This window comes from Lithobates pipiens, unplaced genomic scaffold, assembly GCF_037356315.1.
Source record: "Lithobates pipiens isolate NorthernLeopardFrog02 unplaced genomic scaffold, aLitPip1_a1.2 Scaffold_8, whole genome shotgun sequence".
NCBI classification, from domain to species: Eukaryota; Metazoa; Chordata; class Amphibia; order Anura; family Ranidae; genus Lithobates; species Lithobates pipiens.
The window spans coordinates 306,530,235-306,552,235 of record NW_027507903.1 but is presented as its reverse complement, the minus strand read 5'-3'; the positions used below and the strand labels follow the sequence as shown (position 1 = coordinate 306,552,235).

The following is a 22,001-nucleotide window of genomic DNA, read 5'->3' as shown; positions in this document are numbered from 1 at the left end:
TATTCTCCGCATTCATTTTCTATTTCTATGATTTCAGAATCCTTTTCACAGGAATAAATAAGCTTACTACCGCATGCTGGTTAAACACTATTAACCTCCATGCTTCTTGCCTTTAATAGCAAAACAAACATGTCATCCATTTCGCTCCAGAGTGATCTAAGCTGAAATCTGTTCTGGATAAAAGGCACTCATGTGGAAAGAAAACAGGATAGGCAGTGTGGATTCTAAGTAGGCAGGGGATTCCCTAGGTACACAGATCGTCACAAATACAATACAGAAAAGCAATCATTCTAAGACACTATTTCCTATGTGGCAGATATTAAAAAGGCTGCACAATGCTTTGACGTGCTGTGGGATTTGTTAGCTATTTCTACAGATATTAGAAGTCCATGTATTTCAGTGTTCCTGCAGACTTGGCAGGGTTATTCAGTCTATTGATGCATGTTCGATGTCTTTAAAGCGGTTGTATAGCCTTTTTTTTTTTACTTTTACCTATAGGTAAGCCTATAATAAGGCTTACCTGTAGGTAAAAAAAAATCTCCTAAACCTGTATGGTTTAGGAGATATTCCCCTCGCAATGAGCCGCTGACTGCAGTGGCACATGTGCACAGGGGATTCTCAGCTCGGCGTCTACCGGACCCTGCCGGAAAGAAATCTCCCGTGCATATGCGCGGGAGCAACGATATCGCGGCTCCGGCCACACACATCGCCGGAGCCGCGATACCTGGAAGACGTGCCGAGGGAACATGTCAGCTCCCTTGCCGTGGATCGGGCGAGATATCGGGGCCTCGTTCTAAGGTAAGTATTTCATACTAGCTCATTATGCCTTTTCCCTTGCAGGTCTGAAAAAAAAAAAGGCAGCGGGTTTACAAAACAAAAAAACGTCAGCGGGTTTAAACAAAAATGGCAACTGCCCTCATTTATAACCAGCTTTTAACACTGGCTAATAATTTGCATTAAAAAATATGCCTGTTTAATATATTTTAACAACATAGATTTGGATACTTTACCTTTGCATGGTATGCCCTTGCAGTGGGACCCCAAGAAGCAAAGTGGTTTATTCAAACATTGCACAATATTTTGGGAAGAATTGTTCCTGTAGGGTGGGCAGATAAGACATACCTCCCAACATTTTGAGATGGGAATGAGGGACACCTACTTGAAAATGTATGTGGTCATAGGACACACCCCATTGACACACCCCCTTAAAGGAGAATTAACCAAAAAAAAGTTAATTAAATCCACAAGGATTTTTTTTTTTTTTTAACACTCCTATTCCTTTATATTGGCTATTGAATTTACAAATGGGGCAGTTTAGAAATTGGATGAAAGGTTTAGCACTGGGAAACAATTTTGAAAGATAAAAAGTGCATTTTAGATACAACTATATGGATCAGACCCAAAATGAGGGACAAATGAGGGGGGGAGAGGGACAGATGGACATTTCTTCATATCAGGGACAGTCCCTCCAAATCAGGGACAGTTGGGAGCTATGAGATAAGACAGTTGTAATTAAAGTAATGAAAATAAATTTAAAGCAGGAGAGGCTATTGAGATAACTTTGGGATGAATTAAATAAAAAAGATTGCATAGAAATTTGATAAATAAATGAAAGTACACATACTGTACATTTGCTCTGCCTATGGGACAATACATTTATGTTATTAGGCTATTTCCTGTGCTGTTCCAATGTTTTTTATTGATTAAAAACAGAAAATACAGCATTTGGCCACTAGATGAAAAAAGTATCATAAGAATATCCTATTTGCAGTTTTTAATGTGTCCTTTTTGCTTCATGGTGTCCCTTTGCAAAGACATAAATTGAAAAAGTAAATAAGTATCAAAATCTATGCAGCTACCGTAAAAGTGACACATTGTAATAATTTGCTATTGCAGTGGCGTCGCTAGGGGGTGTCTTTTGGGTCTATAGTACCGAATCTGGGGCCCATAGCCCCGAGTCTCTGCAGGGGTCCCCAAGAGGAGGGGAGGCACTCTAGCGACCCTGATTTTAAGGGAGAGGCTCTCTGGGGACCCTGATTTAAGGGGGAGGCTCTCTGGGGACCCTAATGTAAGAGGGGCTCTCTGGGAACCCCAATGTAAGTGGGGGGCTCTCCTGGGACCCTGATGCAAGGGGGGCTCTCTGGGGACTCTGATGTAAGGAGGATGCTCTCTGGGAACCCTGATGTAAGGGGGGGGTCGCTGGGGACCATGATGTAAGAGGGGTCTCTCTGGGGACCCTGATGTAAGGGGGGCTCTCTGGGGACCATGATGTAAGAAAGGGCTCTCTGAGGACCCTGATGTAAGGGGGGGACTCTCTGGGGATATACACACACTTATATTACTGTATATATACCTCTGCCCCTTTTCCTACATCTCAGTAGTTGGCAGAAGAGAGAACTCCTCCTACAGATCCTGTGCAGTGGCAAAACCCCCTCCTCCCCGTCCGACCTGGTCTTAGCATTCAGCAGACTCTGGCAGCCGACTCCAGCCCTCCTCTGATTCTCCTCCAGACCCTGCATTTTATTCTTCTCAGCTCCGCTCCCAGCTTCTTCCCAGCAGCAGTACAAGATAAGGGGATGCACTGTGATGTAAGGGAGGGTGGGGGACGCTTTACATCTGATGTAAGGAGGGGTGGAGTGCCCTGGTCGGATCTTACAAATGCAACTGGCCCAGGAGGGCCACCATAATGCTGTTGTGGCCCACGATAAAATTAAGTTTGACACCCCTGCTGTAGAAGAATAAGAGCATGTACTTGGGCAGCAATTATGGGTACTTATTGATGGCCCAGTCTGTTCTTCTGCAAAATGGGCTTTTCAAATAAATGTACAGTATCCTGATATCTTGAAGACCTGAATTAGAAGAATCAAGTACTAACATTTTATAAAGACTTAACGTTGCCAGTAACATTGGGGGTTATTTAAGAAAGGGAAATCCACTTTGCCCTGCAAATCAGCAGAGCTCCCACTCATTTCAGATCTACAGCGACTGCACTTCCAAGTGCACTTGTAGTGCAAAGTGGATTTGCCTTTCGTAAATAACCCCCATTGTGCATTGAATAGCAAGTCTCCCTGTTGTGTAGCAAGATGTGTAATCTTCAGCAGACATATGCCCACTGTGTGTTTGCACACTGACAATTTACATAGCAATATCAACTTCTTTTTGAATACAGCTGCTGTCTGCTACTGTATCACTGTGTAAGCAAATACATATTCAGGCTCTTTTTACAGCCATAGGCCAGTGCCTAGAACAGGTTAAAGAAGGCAGCATCAAGCTTCACTAGATGGTCCACTGGTCTGGTCTGTTCTATTAGTAAGAAAGGTAAACTTTTCCATAGACAAATATGGGGGCTGCCATTGCAAATCCCCTTCTGAGGATGCTATGTTCTGGCTAGTACACTCACCAACTGGGCGTACTTTGAGTATAAATATCTGTAAAAAATAAAAATCAGACATCCTTATTTGCATATCCAAGGAGCATACAATTTTGAAGCAGTTGCATACATTAGCAATGGCAGAATGGGAAGTAGCAATAGAAGCCTCCCTTTCTTTCTCCAGAAAAGTTGTCTTTAAGTATTTGTTTTTGCTAAAATATTTGCATGATTAACCAAGTCAGCCCCGGAAGGTTTTACCCCCTTAATGACCAGGCCATGTTTGTCGATACTGCACTGCGTTACTTTAACTGACAATTGCGACGTTGTACCCAAATAAAATTGATGTCCTTTTTTTCCACAAATAGAGCTTTCCTTTGGTGGTATTTTATTACTACTGCAGTTTTTATTTTTTTTTGAGCTATAAACAAAGAAAGAGCAGCAATTTAAAAAAACAAAACAAAAAAAAACAATATTTTTTACTTTGTGCTATAAAACTCACCCAATAAAAAAAATGTACAAATTCAAATCTCTTCCTCAATTTAGGCCAATATGAATTCTACTACATATTTTTTGGTAAAACAAATCCCAATAAGCCTATACTGATTGGTTTGTGCAAAAGTTATAGCGTCTACAAACTATGGGATATTTTTAGGGCATTTTTATTTATATATTTTCTTACTAATAATGGTGGCAATCAGTTATTTTTAGTGGGACTGCGACATTGCAGCGGACAAATTGGACACCTAACTGACACTTTTGACACTTCTGGGAACCAATGACATTATTACAGCAATCAGTGCTTAAAATATGCACTGTCACTGTACTAATGACACTGGCAGGGAAGGGGTTAACACCAGGGGCAATCAAAGGGTTACGTGTGTCCCTAGGAGGTGCTTGCTGACTGTGTGGGGGATGGACTGACTGGGTGAACACAGAAATCCGTGTTCCTGCTTAGCGGTAACAGAAGATCTCTGTGTCCTCCCCTATCAGAACAGCAGTCTAACTTGTTTACGTAGGCAGATCGCCGTTCTGCCTCTCTGGGGATCGAATGCGGGTGGCTCCCCCTCTGTCCAATGGCCGTGCACGCCCACAGTATCTATTGCAGAATATCACAAATAGGTAAGGGATTTTGCACAATAGAGCCACCCTGTCCCAATATATATGTGGTAGGCGGTCTTTAAGTGGTTAAAGGAAAAGTATGGCCAAAGCTTTTTTTGGCCCTGCTTCTAGAGATCACAAGAGTACAGTTCATTCTGCATTTCTGTGACCTGTTTTCAGGCAACAGCGTCACTCAGCTGGATTGAGCCCATCCTGACTTTACAGCTAGGATCCACCCAGCAGCCTGAGCCAGCAACACCCTTCCCCCCACCCGCACTCCAGTGGGCACTGGAAAAGCAGAGCAGAGAGGCGGTGACTAACAGTCACCGCCTCTCTGCTCACAGCACAGGAAAGAACTGAGCGATCAGTTCTCAGTGTAGAGAGGGCAGGGGACAAATGCAGCATCAGATCAAAGCTGCATCCACCTAGGTCAATATATAAATAAATATATAAAAAATATATTAAAAAAATTAAGCTTTATTATACATTATCTCACAAAAATGAGTACACCCCTCACATTTTTAAAAATATTTTATTATATCTTTTCATGTGACAACACTGAAGAAATGACACTTTGCTACAATGTAAAGTAGTGAGTGTACAGCTTGTACAACAGTGTACATTTGCTGTCCCCTCAAAATAAGTCAACACAGCAATTAATGCTTAAACCGCTGGCAACAAAAGTGAGTACACCCCTAAGTGAAAATGTTGAAAAAATTGTCAAGATCCTGAAACTGAGCTGAAACACGGTGGCCAAGACCATACAGTGGTTTAACAGGACAGGTTCCACTCAGAACAGGTCTCGCCACGGTCGACCAAAGACGTTAAGTGCATGTTCTCAGCGTCATATCCAGAGGTTGTCTTTGGGAAATAGACATATGAGTGCTGCCAGCATTGCTGAGGGGTGAGGGGTCAGCCTGTCAGGGCTCAGACCATACGCCGTGTGCTGCATCAAATTGTTCTGCATGGCTGTCGTCCTAGAAGGAAGCTTCTTCTAAAGATGATGCCCAAGAAAGCCTGTAAAAAGTTTGCTGAAGACAAGCAGACTAAGGACATGGATTACTGGAATTATGTCCTGTGGTCTGATGAGACCAAGATAAACTTATTTGGTTCAGATGGTGACAAGAGTGTGTGTGTCGGCAACAAGGTGAGGAGTACAGGGACAAGTGTGTCTTGCCTATAGTGAAGCATGGTGGTGGGAGTTTCATGGTCTGGGGCTTCATGAGTTCTGCCTGCACTGGGGAGCTACAGTTCATTGAGGGAACCATAAAGCCAACATGTACTGTGACATACTGAAGCAAAGCATGATCCCCTCCCTTCTGAGACTGAGCTTCAGGGCAGTATTCCAACATGATAATGACCCCAAACACACCTTCAAGATGACCACTGCCTTGATAAAGAAGCTGAGGGTAAAGCTGATGGACTTGCCAAGCATGTCTCCAGCCCTAAACCCTATTGAGCATCTGTGGGGCATCCTCAAACAGAATGTGGAGGAGCGCAAGGTCTCTAACATCCACCAGCTCTTTGATGTCATCATGGAGGAGTGGAAGAGGACTCCAGTGGCAACCTGTGAAGCTCTGGTGAACTCCATGGCCAAGAGGGTTAAGGCAGTGCTGGAAAATAATGGTGGCCACCAGTATACCACTGACACCAGCCCCCCCGGTCAGTTGGTTACGCTTACTCCATCGCTTCACCAGGGGCTTCCCCTGCTCGGCGGTGGCCTCCCATTCCCCTGCTCTCCACGAGTCATCACGGAGGCAGCGGTGGTGGCAGCAGTGGTGGCGGTGGTGGTGGCAGCTTCAGTTTCCTCCCTCCTCCTCGGCGGCCAATCGGGAGTCCTCCCTGTTACATTCGCTGCTGTAATACCTGGGTGGGCTCATGGCGCAATGCTCTGTGCCACGAGCCCACCCTATTTTGAAGTCTAATAGAGCCTGCGGCTCTAATCAGGTGCCTAACCCCCCCCCCCCCCCCCACCGCTGTAATTCAGGCACCTGGCATCCTGAAAGGGGCTGAATGCAGGGCCATGGCGGCCCTGGATAGATTCATGCTATGCATGAATCTATCTACTATACAGTGCCTTGCGAAAGTATTCGGCCCCCTTGAACTTTTCAACCTTTTGCCACATTTTAGGCTTCAAACATAAAGATATAAAATTTTTATTTTTTGTGAAGAATCACCAACAAGTGGGACACAATTGTGAAGTGTGAAGTGGAACGAAATCTATTGGATAATTTTAACTTTTTAGCAAATAAAAAACTGAAAAGTGGTTTTATTATTCGGCCCCTTTACTTTCAGTGCAGCAAACTCACTCCAGAAGTTCAGCTAGGATCTCTGAATGATCCAATGTTGTCCAAAATGACTGATGGTGATAAATAGACATGTGCATTCGTTTTCGTCCGAATGCATTTTCGTCCGAATTTCAGCTATTTTCGTTTTCGTTTTGACAAACCATAACGAAAGCACAAAATCCGAAAAACGAAAGATCCGACATAAATAAATGCTTTATTTTCGTTTTCGTTGTTACAACAGTTCGATATAGAATAGGAGATTCGACATGACTCTGACGATAACAATCTGTCTATAGAACCTGTGGTCGAATGTGCTTAACCTTACCTCTATTAGTCCAAGATTATATAGAGAAAATATTCGACAGAGAAAAAAGATTTGACAGAGAGAAAAGATTCTGCAAGTTACTGTCCTAAAAAGTGTTTGGGGACCCGGGTCCTGCCCCAGGGGACATGTATCAATGCAAAAAAAAGTTTTAAAAACGGCCGTTTTTTCGGGAGCAGTGATTTTAATAATGATTAAAGTGAAACAATAAAAGTGTAATATTCCTTTAAATTTCGTAGGGGGGGGTTGTCTATAGTATGCCTGTGAAGGGGCGCATGTTTCCCGTGCTTAGAATTGTCCCTGCACAAAGTGTCTTTATGCAGGAAAAAAAGTCCTTTAAAATCACTCGCAGCTATTATGAATTGTCGGCTCCCGTAATACAGAGAACACTCATTGAAAGTCATTGATAAAAAAATAAATAAATAAATATAAAAAAAAGCGTGGGGGTCCCCCAAATTCAATTTCCAGGCCCTTCAGGTCTGGTATGGATATTAAGGGGAACCCTGCCTCAAATTTAAGAAAAAATTTGACGTGGGGTTCCCCCTAAATATCCATAACCAGACCCTTCAGGTCTGGTATGGATATTAAGGGGAACCCCACATCAAATTTAAAAAAAATTTGACATGGGGTTCCCCCTAAAAATCCATACCAGACCCTTTATCCGAGCACGCAACCTGGCAGGCCGCAGGAAAAGAGGGGGGGACGAGAGAGCGGCCCCCCCTCCCTCCTGAACCGTACCAGGCCACATGCCCTCAACATTGGGAGGATGCTTTGGGGGTCCGTGACCCCTCAAAGCACCTTGTCCCCATGTTGATGAGGACAAGGGCCTCATCCCCACAACCCTGGCCGGTGGTTGTGGAGGTCTGCGGGCGGGGGGCTTATCAGAATCTGGAAGCCCCCTTTAACAAGGGGACCCCCAGATCCCGGCCCCCCCCCTGTTTGAAATGGTAAAGGGGTACAAAAGTACCCCTACCATTTCACAAAGAAAGTGTAAAAAATTGTTAAATAAAACAAACACACTTTTGAAAAATTCCTTTATTAAAAATAAAAAAAAGATTCCAGCGGCGGTAATCCACTCTTGCTATCCAGCGACGGACGGTCAGCTCTCCATCGATGTCTAATGTCATCCAGCGCAGCGCAGCATCCTTCTTCTGTCTCCGTGGAGGAGACACTACAGGCATTCCGGCGGCTTGACGTTTCTTATATAGGGTGGGCGGGGCCACCCGTCACCTGACCCCGCCCCCCTCTGACGCAAGGGGAAACCCGGGGTTCCCTGTGACGTAGGGGTGACCCGCACCCCTCTGATGTAACACAGGCAGGTTTCCGTTACATCAGAGGGGGGCGGGGTCACCCATACGTCACGGGGAACCCCGGGTTTCCCCTTGCGTCAGATGGGGGCGGGGTCAGGTGACGGGTGGCCCCGCCCTCCGTATATAAGAAACGTCAGCGCCGGAATGCCTCCAGTGTCTCCGTGGAGGAGACAGAAGAAGGATGCTGCGCTGCGCTGGATGACATTAGACATCGATGGAGAGCTGACCGTCCGTCGCCGGATAGCAAGAGTGGATTACCGCCGCTGGAATCTTTTTTTTATTTTTAATAAAGGAATTTTTAAAAAGTGTGTTTGTTTTATTTAAACATTTTTTACACTTTCTTTGTGAAATGGTAGGGGTACTTTTGTACCCCCTTACCATTTCAAACAGGGGGGGGCCGGGATCTGGGGGTCCCCTTGTTAAGGGGGCTTCCAGATTCTGATAAGCCCCCCGCCCGCAGACCTCCACAACCACCGGCCAGGGTTGTGGGGATGAGGCCCTTGTCCTCATCAACATGGGGACAAGGTGCTTTGAGGGGTCACGGACCCCCAAAGCATCCTCCCAATGTTGAGGGCATGTGGCCTGGTACGGTTCAGGAGGGAGGGGGGGCCGCTCTCTCGTCCCCCCCTCTTTTCCTGCGGCCTGCCAGGTTGCGTGCTCGGATAAAGGGTCTGGTATGGATTTTTAGGGGGAACCCCACGTCAATTTTTTGACAGAGAAAAAAGATTTGACAGAGAGAAAAGATTCTGCAAGTTACTGTCCTAAAAAGTGTTTGGGGACCCGGGTCCTGCCCCAGGGGACATGTATCAATGCAAAAAAAAGTTTTAAAAACGGCCGTTTTTTCGGGAGCAGTGATTTTAATAATGATTAAAGTGAAACAATAAAAGTGTAATATTCCTTTAAATTTCGTAGGGGGGGGGTTGTCTATAGTATGCCTGTGAAGGGGCGCATGTTTCCCGTGCTTAGAATTGTCCCTGCACAAAGTGTCATTTATGCAGGAAAAAAAGTCCTTTAAAATCACTCGCAGCTATTATGAATTGTCGGCTCCCGTAATACAGAGAACACTCATTGAAAGTCATTGATAAAAAATTTGACGCGGGGTTCCCCTTAATATCCATACCAGACCTGAAGGGTCTGGTTATGGATATTTAGGGGGAACCCCACGTCAAATTTTTTCTTAAATTTGAGGCAGGGTTCTCCTTAATATCCATACCAGACCTGAAGGGCCTGGTAATTGAATTTGGGGGACCCCCACGCTTTTTTTTTTATTTATTTATTTATTTATTTTTTTATCAATGACTTTCAATGAGTGTTCTCTGTATTACGGGAGCCGACAATTCATTATAGCTGCGAGTGATTTTAAAGGACTTTTTTTCCTGCATAAATGACACTTTGTGCAGGGACAATTCTAAGCACGGGAAACATGCGCCCCTTCACAGGCATACTATAGACAACCCCCCCCCCTACGAAATTTAAAGGAATATTACACTTTTATTGTTTCACTTTAATCATTATTAAAATCACTGCTCCCGAAAAAACGGCCGTTTTTAAAACTTTTTTTTGCATTGATACATGTCCCCTGGGGCAGGACCCGGGTCCCCAAACACTTTTTAGGACAGTAACTTGCAAATTAGCCTTTAAAATTAGCACTTTAGATTTTGAACGTTGGAGTCCCATAGACTTTAATAGGGTTCTAAAGTATGCTATATAGTTAGCTCCGTCGAATCTTCTTTATACATTCGACAGACACCATAAGCCTTCCAAGACAGATTCGACCGTAATTCATGTGGATTTTCGGACGAATGCAATTTTTGAACGAAAAACGAAATAAATAAAAACGAATTTCGGGAGTAACTAAATAAATTAAGTTTTCAGACGAAAACGAAATTCCGAAACGAAATATTTTACTCTGCACATGTCTAGTGATAAATAGAATCCACCTGTGTGTAATCAAGTCTCTGTATAAATGCACCTGCTCTGTGATAGTCTCAGGGTTCTGTTGAAAGCGCAGAGAGCATCATGAAGACCAAGGAACACACCAGGCAGGTCCGTAATACTGTTGTGGAGAAGTTTAAAGCCGGATTTGGATACAAAAAGATTTCCCAAGCTTTAAACATCCCAAGGAGCACTGTGCAAGCGATCATTTTGAAATGGAAGGAGTATCAGACCACTGAAAATCTACCAAGACCTGGCCGTCCCTCTAAACTTTCAGCTCAGACAAGGAGAAGACTGATCAGAGATGCAGCCAAGAGGCCCATGATCACTCTGGATGAACTGCAGAGAACTACAGCTGAGGTGGGAGAGTCTGTCCATAGGACAACAATCAGTCGTACACGGCACAAATCTGGCCTTTATGGAAGAGTGGCAAGAAGAAAGCCATTTCTCAAAGATATCCATAAAAAGTCTCGTCTAAAGTTTGCCACAAGCCACCTGGGAGACACACCAAACATGTGGAAGAAGGTGCTCTGGTCAGATGAAACCAAAATCAAACTTTTTGCCCACAATGCAAAACGATATGTTTGGCGTAAAAGCAACACAGCTCATCACCCTCAACACACCATCCCCACTGTCAAACATGGTGGTGGCAGCATCATGGTTTGGGCCTGCTTTTCTTCATCAGGGACAGGGAAGATGGTTAAAATTGAGGGGAAGATGGATGCAGCCAAATACAGGACCATTCTGGAGTCTGCAAAAGACCTGAAACTAGGGCGGAGATTTATCTTCCAACAAGACAATGATCCCAAATATACAGAAATTTCTACAAAGGAATAGTTCACAAATAAACGTACCCAGGTGTTAGAATGGCCGAGTCAAAGTCCAGACCTGAATCCAATTGAGAATCTGTGGAAAGAGCTGAAAACTGCTGTTCACAAACGCTCTCCATCCAACCTCACTGAGCTCGAGCTGTTTTGCAAGGAAGAATTTCAGTCTCTCGATGTGCAAAACTGATAGAGACCTACCCCAAGCGACTTGCAGCTGTAATCGCAGCAAAAGGTGCCTCTACAAAGTATTAACGCAAGGGGGCCGAATAATTTTGCACGCCCCACTTTTCATTTTTTTATTAGTTAAAAAAGTTTCAAAAATCCAATAGATTTCGTTCCACTTCACAATTGTGTCCCACTTGTTGGTGATTCTTCACAAAAAATAAAAATGTTATATCTTTATGTTTGAAGCCTGAAATGTGGCAAAAGGTTGAAAAGTTCAAGGGGGCCGAATACTTTCGCAAGGCACTGTACACATAGGGAGTGGTGTAGATAGAGGGGGTGGCGCATGGGTGCCCCTAATGGATGGGCCGCCACTGGTGGCCACACAACATGTTGACACTTTGGGCCCAATTTGGACATTTTCCCTTAGGGGTATACTCACTTTTGTTGGCAGCGGTTTAGACATTAATGGCTGCATGTTGAGTTTTTTTGAGGGGACAGAAAATGTACACTGTTATACAAGCTGTATGCTCACTACTTTACATTGTAGCAAAGTGTAATTTCCTCAGTGTTGTCACATGAAAAGATATAATAAAATATTTACAAAAATGTAAGGTGTACTCACTTTTGTGAGATACTGTATATGCGCAAAACTTTTATGAATGTCTTAAAGGGACTCTGGCTCCAACTTATAAAATGCAGGTAAAAGCACATAAGTTTGCCCAGGGGGAAGAGCCAAGCTCTTATGAATCTTAGGCAAGGTGTAAAATTTTGGAGTTTTTGGAAATGTAATGTTTAAGGTATAATAATAATATCAGTTTGTTATAATATGCTGAACCTATTAGCTTCCTAAAACAAGTTAGTATATTGTTTACAAACCCCAAAGATACCTTCCTATGCCAGCTTTTATTGTTGAGAATATCCATAACCATAGCCTCATATTGGGTACTATCCATTAACACCAAGTTGCCTCCCTTATCAGAGGGCTTTATTATTAAATTGGGATTTCCTCGCTTCCTGCTGTCCAGAGGTTGAATTGGAACAGGACAATCCCTTCCATTTATTGTTCTGGATTTCATTTGTAACTTGTTTGGTGATGGCCAAAATATTGGGTTTGGCTTGAGAGTCGGAAATGCTTGGGATTTGAGTTTGTATTCCCTGACAAAAAATAAAAAAGCTGGATATGCAGGGAGATGAGGAGGAGGGACACCCATTGACTGAGACTGATCAACCTCCTGAGTAGAGTATTTACTTTCATCTGTGTGACCCTCCTCCCACAACTCCATTAGATCATCTAAGGCTTTTAAATCATCTATGGTGATTTAATCTCAGAACGGAATGTCAAAAGATTGCGATGGAACTTGTGATTGCTTCTTTTAGAAAAAGACCTTGAACTTTTGTTTACGTGAGAATAAGTTGATATCCTTAATTAGCTTGAATTGATCTATCTTTTGTGTTGGACAGAATGTCAGGCCTAATTTTACCACCTGAATTTGTTTATTCGTGAGGGCGCAAGATGATAAATTAATTACTTTGAGCTGGTTTTGTCAATGGGATTTTGAGGATAGCTTGTTCCATATTAAATACCTTTTTTGGGTCTAGTGCCTGTTGAGAAAAAATTGGTGAGGGACGTAAATCTGTCTGGCATGAACTCATGTTTGGGTGAGTTACCATATTTAGGGTGCTAGTGGAAAGTGTAGTAGAAGTATTTAGCAATGGAGTTCCCCCCGACTGCTCGGAGGGACCCATCCATTGAGAGGTAGAAGATTTAACTTGTGTTAAACGTTGACGCGCAGTGGGAGTTCATTTCGGTGCAGATAATTGTGCATTTTCTAGATCCTGTTTGTTTGCAGTGGCTTTGAGCCACCCAACAAAGGTTTGGGCTGGGGCAGCTGACCCATTTGCCCCACATTAAAGACGGCCCTGTGTTGACATCACATTCAAGGTGGGGACCACTAGCAGTGTCAGTACTTTTGGATGTCTATACAATGGAGACTTTCATTGGTAAATACCATGCAAAATTTACATAAAATGATTGTATAAACTTATGGGAAGGTTATTTCAGACGTAAAAAGAGCAAAATAATTTATTATACAGAATCAGTAAGATGTAATCCCTTAGGCTGGCCATACACTGTTGTACAAAGCTTAACTATTAACTGATCCTCTGTTGCTTTGGCAGGCCACATGAGGGATTCGGTGTGGGGGAGAAGATAGTTCTCATCACCTTCATCTCAGCAGTAATTCTGATGACCACTCTCGGTAACATTCTAGTGATGGTGGCTGTATGCCGGGATAGGCAACTGAGGTGAGTCATGAAACTTCTTGATCTTTAACATATTTATGGTGATAAAAATAACGCTGCAGAATAAAGTTAATGTGTTTCTATCAAAAAGCTAATATTTCAGTTTTGGGTTGTAAATGAAATCATCCACTAGTATCAACTCATAGGAAATTTAACAGTTTCACCCTCTCCCATTGTTGGACTCCCAAAAAGTAACTGGTGCTGGAATAGCTTCTGGATAAATACCATTTTACATACCAGGAAAGTAAGTGATTGTCTTATTTACGACGATTCATTACATGACATGTGTTTTTAAGGACTCAGAACACTAACTTGTGATTAGAACATTTTAGCCACCTCATTTTAAGAGCGTTTACCTACTTGGGCTTATTACTCCAGAAAACTGTGAATCATCCATGTTCACTTTCATTGGTGATCATTTAAACTTGTATTATACATTTTGATACACTTGGCTTTTTTTAAATGAATTTGTACATTTGTAGAATGTTCTGTTTTGTTCTGCCAGGCCAGTTAATATATAGGTTTTGGAATTATAATAATATACACAACATGGTTGTTTTGGTCATGGTTTATTCATGCACATTTTATAGGTGAATCCCCGACACACAGCTACACAGTACACAGTGGAACACTCACAAACAGTTGTGTGAAAAAGTATTTGCCCCTTTTCTGATTTTTTTTAATTTTTTTTGCATATTGTCACACTTAAATGACTCAGATCATCAAAAAAATAAAAAAATATTACTCAAAGATAACCCGAGTAAATACAAAATGCAGTTTTTAAATGATGGTTTCTTTTATTAAGGCAAAAAAGCTGTCTAAACCTGCCTGGCTTCATGTGAAAAAGTAAACCTAATAACTGATTGTGCCACCCTTGGCTACAACAACTGCAATCAAGCATTTTCAATAACTGCCAATGAGTCTTTCACATTGCTGTGGAGCAATTTTGGCCCACTCTTCTTTGTAGAATTGTTTTAATTCAGCCACATTGGAGGGTTTTCCAGCATGAACAGCCTGTGTAAGGTCATGATACAGCATCCCAATTGGAGTTAAGTCCAGGCTTTGACTAGGCCACTCCAAAACCTAAACTTTACTTTCTTTGAACCATTTGGAGGTGGACTTGTGTTTCGGATCATTGTCCTGCTGCATAACCCAGGTGCACTTGAGCTTGAGGTCACGAACTGATGGCATTCTCCTTTAGGATTTTCTGGCAGAGCTCAGAATTCATGGTTCCATCAATTATGGTAAGTCGTCCAGGTCAAAGCAGCCCCAGACCATCACACTACCACCACCATGTCTGACTGTTAGTATGATGTTCTTGTTATGAAATGTTGTATTCATTTTATGCCAGATGTAACGGGATGCACACCTTCCAAAAAGTTACATTTTTGTCTCATCGGTCCACAGAATATTTGCCTAAAAGTCTTGGGGATAATCAAGATGTTTTTTGGTACATGAGAGATGAACCTTTTTGCTATTTTTGGTCAACAGTGGCTATGGCTTTGGAACGCTCCCATGTATGCGATTTTTGCCCAGTCTTTCTTATTGCTGAATCATGAACACTGATCTTACCTGAGGCAAGTGAGGCCTGCAGTTCTTTAGATGTTGTTCTGGGTTCTTTTATGACCTCCTGAATGAGTTGTAGTTATGCTCTTGGAGTAATTTTTGTAGGCCGGCCATTCCTGGGAAGGTTCACCACTGTTTCAAGTTATCTTCATTTGTGGATAATGGCTCTCCCCGTGGTTCACTGGAGTTCCAAAGCCTTAAAAATGTCTTTGAAACCCTTCCTAGACCGATACATGTACTTTGTTTCTAATCTGTTCTTGAATTTTTTTAGAATGTAGCATAATGTATGGCTTTTTGTGATCTGTTAGCGTGTTTCACTGTCAGACAACTTCTATTTATGTGATTTCTTGATTCAACAGGTTTGGCAGTAATCATGCATGGGTGTGACAAGTGAAATTTAACTCAGCTGTCCAAAAAATTATGGTTAATCACAGTTCATTCATGATTCAGCATGTGAGGGGGCAATTGATTTTTCACATAGGACCAGGCAGGCTTGAACATCTTTTTTCCATTAATAAATGAAATAATAATTAAAAAATTACATTTGGTATTACATCTTTGTGTAATATTAAAAGTTTGATGATCTGAATCATTAAAGTGTGAGAAATATAGTTACATAGTTACACAGTTAGTAAGGTTGAATAAAGACACCAGTCCATCAAGTTCAACCTGAGTGAGTGTCTACAATTGTCCCTATCCCTGTACATTGCACACTCACATTGGTCCCTACCCTCAAGGAGGGTCCCGCACAATCCAAGGTCCCCCTTCATATACTATGGCCAATTTTGGGCAGAAGCCAATTAACCTACCAGCATGTCTTTGGAGTGTGGGAGGAAACCAGAGTTCCTGGAGGAAACCCACACAGGCACAGGGAGAACATGCAAACTCCAGGCAGGTAGTGTCGTGGTTGGGATTTGAACCAGCGACCCTTCTTGCTGCTCGGTGAGAGTGCTAACCACTACACCACTGTGCCGCCCAAATAATGCACCGTGCCGCCCAAATATGCAAAAAAAAGAATAAGGAAGGGGCACATACTTTTTCACATCACTGTGGATTTGAAAATTTGTGATTTTGACAGTCACTTTTGTGATTCATATACCTTTGCTGGGGAGGACAGCCATGATTACTTTCTCTTGTCATGCAGAAAGTGCTACGTTCAACAGTACACAATGTACAAAATGCTGGGTTTAGATCAGAATATAGTGTATATAGTGCAGGGGTCTGTAACTCACAGATTTCAGGGGTCAGGGGTTTGCAATAAAAAGAGTGCAGGGGTCAGGAGTTTGTAACACACAGAATGTTACAGTTGGGAGTACATAATGTATAAAATGCTGGGCTTTGGAATACATAATGCACACAGTCAGAAATATTTAAGAAACACAGTGCAGGAGTCAGGAGTACATAATGGACCATATGTAGGTGTCACACATGTGTAGCACACAGGTTTTAGGGTTTAGAGATATGACAAGCATAGGGTGCAGGGGGTCAGGAGTGTATAACACACAGAGTACAGGGTCAGGTGTGTAACACAATAGTGTAAGGGTGAAGGATGTGTAAGGCACAGATTTCAGGTGTTTGTGTACATATTGCACAGCACAGAATAAAGGGGAACGTAAATATGGGAGTGCAAAGCTTAGCAGTATGTAACAGAGTACATGGACAGGAGTGTATAATGTGCACATTGCAGGGATTGCGAGTATATAATGCAAATATTGTAGAGCGTGCAGGGGTCAGCAGTGTATAGCACACAAAATGCAGGGGTCGGGAATACCTAATGCACAGCGTTCAGGGATCGGGGTTGTTTTACTCACAGAGAGTAGGTGTCAGGAGAGTGTAATGCAAAGAGTGCAGAGGTCAACAGCATGTAACTAACACACAAATTGTAGAGATCAAGGATGTGTAACACGTACAGCGATCAGGGTAGTTCAAAATTCCCCTCACAAGCAAAACTCTCCCCTACTTTCCCATCTAGGCAACCCCCCCCCCCCCCCCCCAAAAATAAAAATAAAAATGACACGTCCTGCAAATCTTCATTTTCCCCAAACAAAAATGTTCCATCCTCCAAGCACAAATCTTCTTTACCCTGCTGAAATTCCTTATCCCAGCACAAGTCTATGTCTTCTCCATAAATCCCCTGCAGTAGAAAATTCAAGGAGTTTGCAAAGCATATTTGCAAGCCCTCTTAATGCATGCAATTGTAAAATAATAATAATAACATAGGTAGAAATGTTGTACAGTAAATGTGTTTTTACTAAGAAAATAGTTAAGTCTTCTGCACTTGTCAAACAGATACATTTAAACTAGAGGAGTGATTTATCACTATGGAAGCCTAGAGTTCCTCCAGAGGTTGCTGTGGCCAGTTGACCTCCCACTTGATCTGCCAGCATAATTCCAAGGACAATGCCACTTGATAACTTCAGCAGCATAACACCAATGATCTTTTTTTGGCTATCTGCAAGGGGGACATTCTGACTACAGTGTTGGGCGGGGGGGATTCTTCCCACTGACTCCTGTTACATTGGTTTTAGTAGGGATTCTGAGAAACCTGAAAAAAACTGTTCCTCTACGGGAAAAAGCCTGAGATAGGCTAATTTAGACACGTTTTTCCATATTTCTTATTCCATACTTTTTCTGAACAAAAAAGCAAAGCCTTTGTCCGTATTGCACTACAACTGCTAAATTCTTAGTGCAGAAATTACCAGCCTGGAACTGAAGGTGCACAGAGCAATACTTCTTCCCTATGAGAAGCCAGTTTTCTTCTGTGGCTATCTAGGTTTATGACAGGAATAGCTAAAGAACGTTGAGTACAATAGCTTGTTCCTTTTTTCTGAGATTAAGACAACTAGCCAGGCTTGGATGAGATCATCCTTACAGTACAGCATTGAAGAAGCTGAAGATGTATCTTTTCTTTATGTTTCCTGAACCACAAAGCGCCTTCTCCTCCTCAGAGAGCCAACCACTAATTAAAGCCAAGAAGAGTGCTGTCATATTCGTAGAGTCTCATTAAACAGGGACTCGACCCTGTCTGTAATTCTAGATAAATATATCATGGAAATTAGCCTGTTGCTGCTTTTTCTTTCAGATAATTCTTTTAAGTTTGCCACCTGTCAGGATTCGAGGAACGAATATAATGAATCTGTGATCTCTTAAGAGAACAAAGTAAAAGCGCAAATGTTTATTGTTGCAGATGTCCTGAAAGTATTATGCAATGAACTAGACTATTAATCATTAATAATACAAGCTGATGACTACATCTGTTGAAGAAAAAGTTTGTAATGCTGAAGGCTGACATATAAAATGTAACTTAATCTAGTTATGCAATGTATTCAATAAAATATATGTCTGTGATGATTTTCATTTATCCAGGTCATGGTATAGCTAACAGTAGTTAATCACATTCATCTGGATTTGTTTTATAATGTTGAACATGTTTCACCTTTCATCTAAGTGGTTTCCTTGGTCTGGACTAAAGAAGGAAGATTGGCAAAATCTGTACAGATGAATGTGATGAACTATTACTGGCTATAATTATATATGCTTTTACAAATAACTAGTACCATAGCTACAGAGAAAAACGTAGAACTTGAGAACATATCAACTAGACCTTTCATGTTTGGGACAGTTTCCAATGAGCAAAGAAAAGTGTAGCGCATTGATTGATGCTTATAGTGAAAGGTGTGTGTTGTCTTAAAAAAAAACATTAATTCCATGCTTAGTTAAAATTTATGGGATAAAAGGATAATAGGTGGCAGTAACAGAGTATTACTTTTTGTTTGTGTGGGAACTAAAAAATTATTACTACTATTGCCTGTACCCATAGGCAGAGTTTGAGGGGCTGCAGGGGTTACAATGGTGACCTTGTCCATGCTCCAGGGTGCCCATGCTGCCTCCTTGTCACATGAGGTTTTACGTCAGGTATTAATAAATAGCGAATCACGACCCAATCTGGACCGAGTCACTTTCCCATCAGGACTCCCGTAGTCCCACCATTTAGGAGCTGGTTATACCCCAGCCATCACCAGTGTCATTGTATGGACAGCGGGAGACAGGACAGTCGTGGGTAGAGGGGGGGGGGGGCTGCCTGAGTTAACATGCAGGTGATTGGTTAATAGGATGCCGAACGGTCAATCTCCAGATTGCAGCTCCCATCCTTCATCCAGACCTGCTGTGCCTCACACCCTCTGATCTGCCTGTGTAAGGTAGGACAGTGGGGGCGGGGGGGGGGGGGGGATATGAAAGGGAGGCTGAGGACACCAGTGTAAAATGGGTGAGGATTATAATGAGGGGGCTGTGGATTGTAATGTTGGGGAGCTGATATCTACAATGCGGGGGGGGGGGGTCAGGACTGTAATGTGGAGGGCTGAAAACTGTAATGTTGGGGGGTGAGAACTGTAATGTGGGGGTGATGAGGATAGTAATGTAGGGGGCTTAGAACTGTAATGTGGATGGGATAAGGACAGTTATGTGGGGGTGGAGCTGAGAACTGTAACGTGTGGGGCTAAGGACAGTATTGTGGGGGGCCTGAGAACCGAGGACAGCAGTGTATGTATGTGTATGTGGGGGGGGGTGCTGAGACCTTTAATGTGGGGGGGGCTGAGAACTGTAATGCAAGGGGGGTTGAGGACAGTAATGTGCAGGGGGCTGATGCTTGTAATGTGAAGGAAGCTGAGGGCAGTAATGTGTGTAGGGTGCTGAGGGCAGTAGTGTGCAGGTGGCTGATGCCTCTAACGTGGAGGAGGGGTGCTGAGTACAGTAATGTGGGGCATATAATGTGAAAAAGAGTTCCCTGCAGTACAGCACCTCTGTCCCCGCTTTGCTCAGCCATGCACACAAGGTGGGGGCAGACCACACTCTGAGCTGCCGGGTAAAAGCAGTGGGCTTGTATGTGAGTCTGGAAGTCAGAGGGACTGCCTACCCCAGGCAGGGCCCAGACCAGGCCTACTAAGTTTCCTCTTTTACATGCAAGCTAACCGCTTTCAACCAGCAGTTTAGAGTCTGGCCTGCCTACCTCCACCTGGTGTGCACCTTAAACAGAGCTGAACACAACTGGAAGGTGGTAGGGGGGAGCCCTGGGTCAACTTTTCATCAGGCAAATAAGCTGCAAGCTACACCTCTGCCTTTACTAAAATGTGGCTAATAAGTGGCATTTACATATTGGAGACAAAAATGTGCTATATATTTGGGTCCCCCTATGCATACTAAATAGCATCATGAAAGTAAAATAATAAACCTGCAAGGCAAAGAGCTAATAAATATACTTACTTTACACCCTAGACAAGATTGACGTTTGCATTCTTAGGAAATGCTAAGTATTTCAAATTTTATGAGAAGACTCTTCCGCACAAGTGCACTTTTTTGCCATTTTTTTTTTAATTATCATTTTCACGCTACTACTTAATGTGTGAATGGGGAGGCAGATCTCCAAAAGCAGAACTGAAGTCATTTTTTACAAAAATGCTGACAGGTAGGCTTTTTTTCTGACAGAAGGGACTCCGTATGTCTCTTCCTTACTAAAATTTTTTAACTGCTGGTCAGAATTTTTTTCCAAGCATTTCTATTTGTAAAGTATTCCCCATGTCACCTTATCCCAGCCTGGCCAGTCAAGATGGTCAAATACTTCAGGAGATAAGACAAAGGTGGAAGTACTGGCCATAGAGCAACAAGGGGGAGTACCACTGTTGCAATGCAGAAGACAGGCACTTTGCCTGCCAATAGTCTGCCATAATGTATAAATATAATAACCATACTTGCAGATTATGGCACATGCTCCTGTGACCGAAAAATTTCCAAGCTGGTTAGTTCTGCTTGTATTGGACCTTGCTTTTTACTGCAAGGTCCGTTTTAAGATATTGATACCCAGAATTCATGTGCCATTTTTTCCAAAATATGCTAAAACAACCTTGTCAAGCTTAATAAGCAAAAAAGTACTTACTGTAATAAAGCTGGATTTTTCCATGTAACTACTGCTAAATTAAAATGTCTGTGTATTCAAATATTTTGTGTCTCTCAAAAATATATTCACCTTTAAAGTATTTTATAGGATTACCCATTGGATATCATTCAGGGACCCCAATGGGGAATACCACTTCTAGGTATCTGACTCTCTGAAGTAGACTTATGCCTTGTACACGCAGTCGGAAATTCCGACAGAAAAGGTCCGATTGGATTATATTGTCAGAAAATCCGATCATGTGTGGGCTCTATCGGACTTTTCCATCGGAAATTCAGATGGAAAAAATTTGAGAGCAGGATCTCAAATTTTCTGACAAAAAAATCAGATCGGACTTTTTCCGATCGTTTGTAGAGAATTCCGATCGCACAAAGTGCCACGCATGCGCAGATCAAATTACGAGACCAAAGCTATTGGCTACTAGCCTCAACATAGTCCCGTCATAACGAACAACCGTCATCACGTTCCGAACGATCGGATTTTCCGACAGCTTTGTCCGACCGCGTGTATGCAATACCAGTTTAGGACAAAATGTTGTTGTCGGAATGTCTGACCGTGCGTACAAGGCATAAGACCTTATGGGCTCATTCACATGCAGACATATTCAATTTGGTGCTTGATAATGCACAAACACAGATATGAAAATATATATATAAAAATAAAATATCTACTTGAAATGCATTTTCATGCTGTAAAATGATTGTTTTATAGTGCAGAAAAAATGAACAAGTGTGATTAGACCCTAAAGTCCTTTCTGAATTCCATATTATTCATAATGAATCCAGCAGTCAAGGCCAGACTGATTATGAGCCACAGTGGAAGGCTAGAGGTTTAAGATGTTAGAGCTCTTTGTCCTGCTGCAGTCCCTG

General features: G+C 42.6%; 1 protein-coding gene across 3 annotated transcripts in view; it reads left to right on the top strand.

The window, feature by feature from the left end:
- The window catches only part of HTR4 (5-hydroxytryptamine receptor 4), a 704,330-nt gene that overhangs the window by 379,202 nt on the left and 303,127 nt on the right, over positions 1–22,001 (top strand). For all 3 annotated transcript variants that reach the window (XM_077472675.1, XM_077472674.1, XM_077472673.1), the window contains one exon: positions 13,494–13,619. In XM_077472675.1, the coding sequence (XP_077328801.1) occupies positions 13,494–13,619 (126 nt within the window). The remainder of the gene's footprint in view (positions 1–13,493; positions 13,620–22,001) is intronic.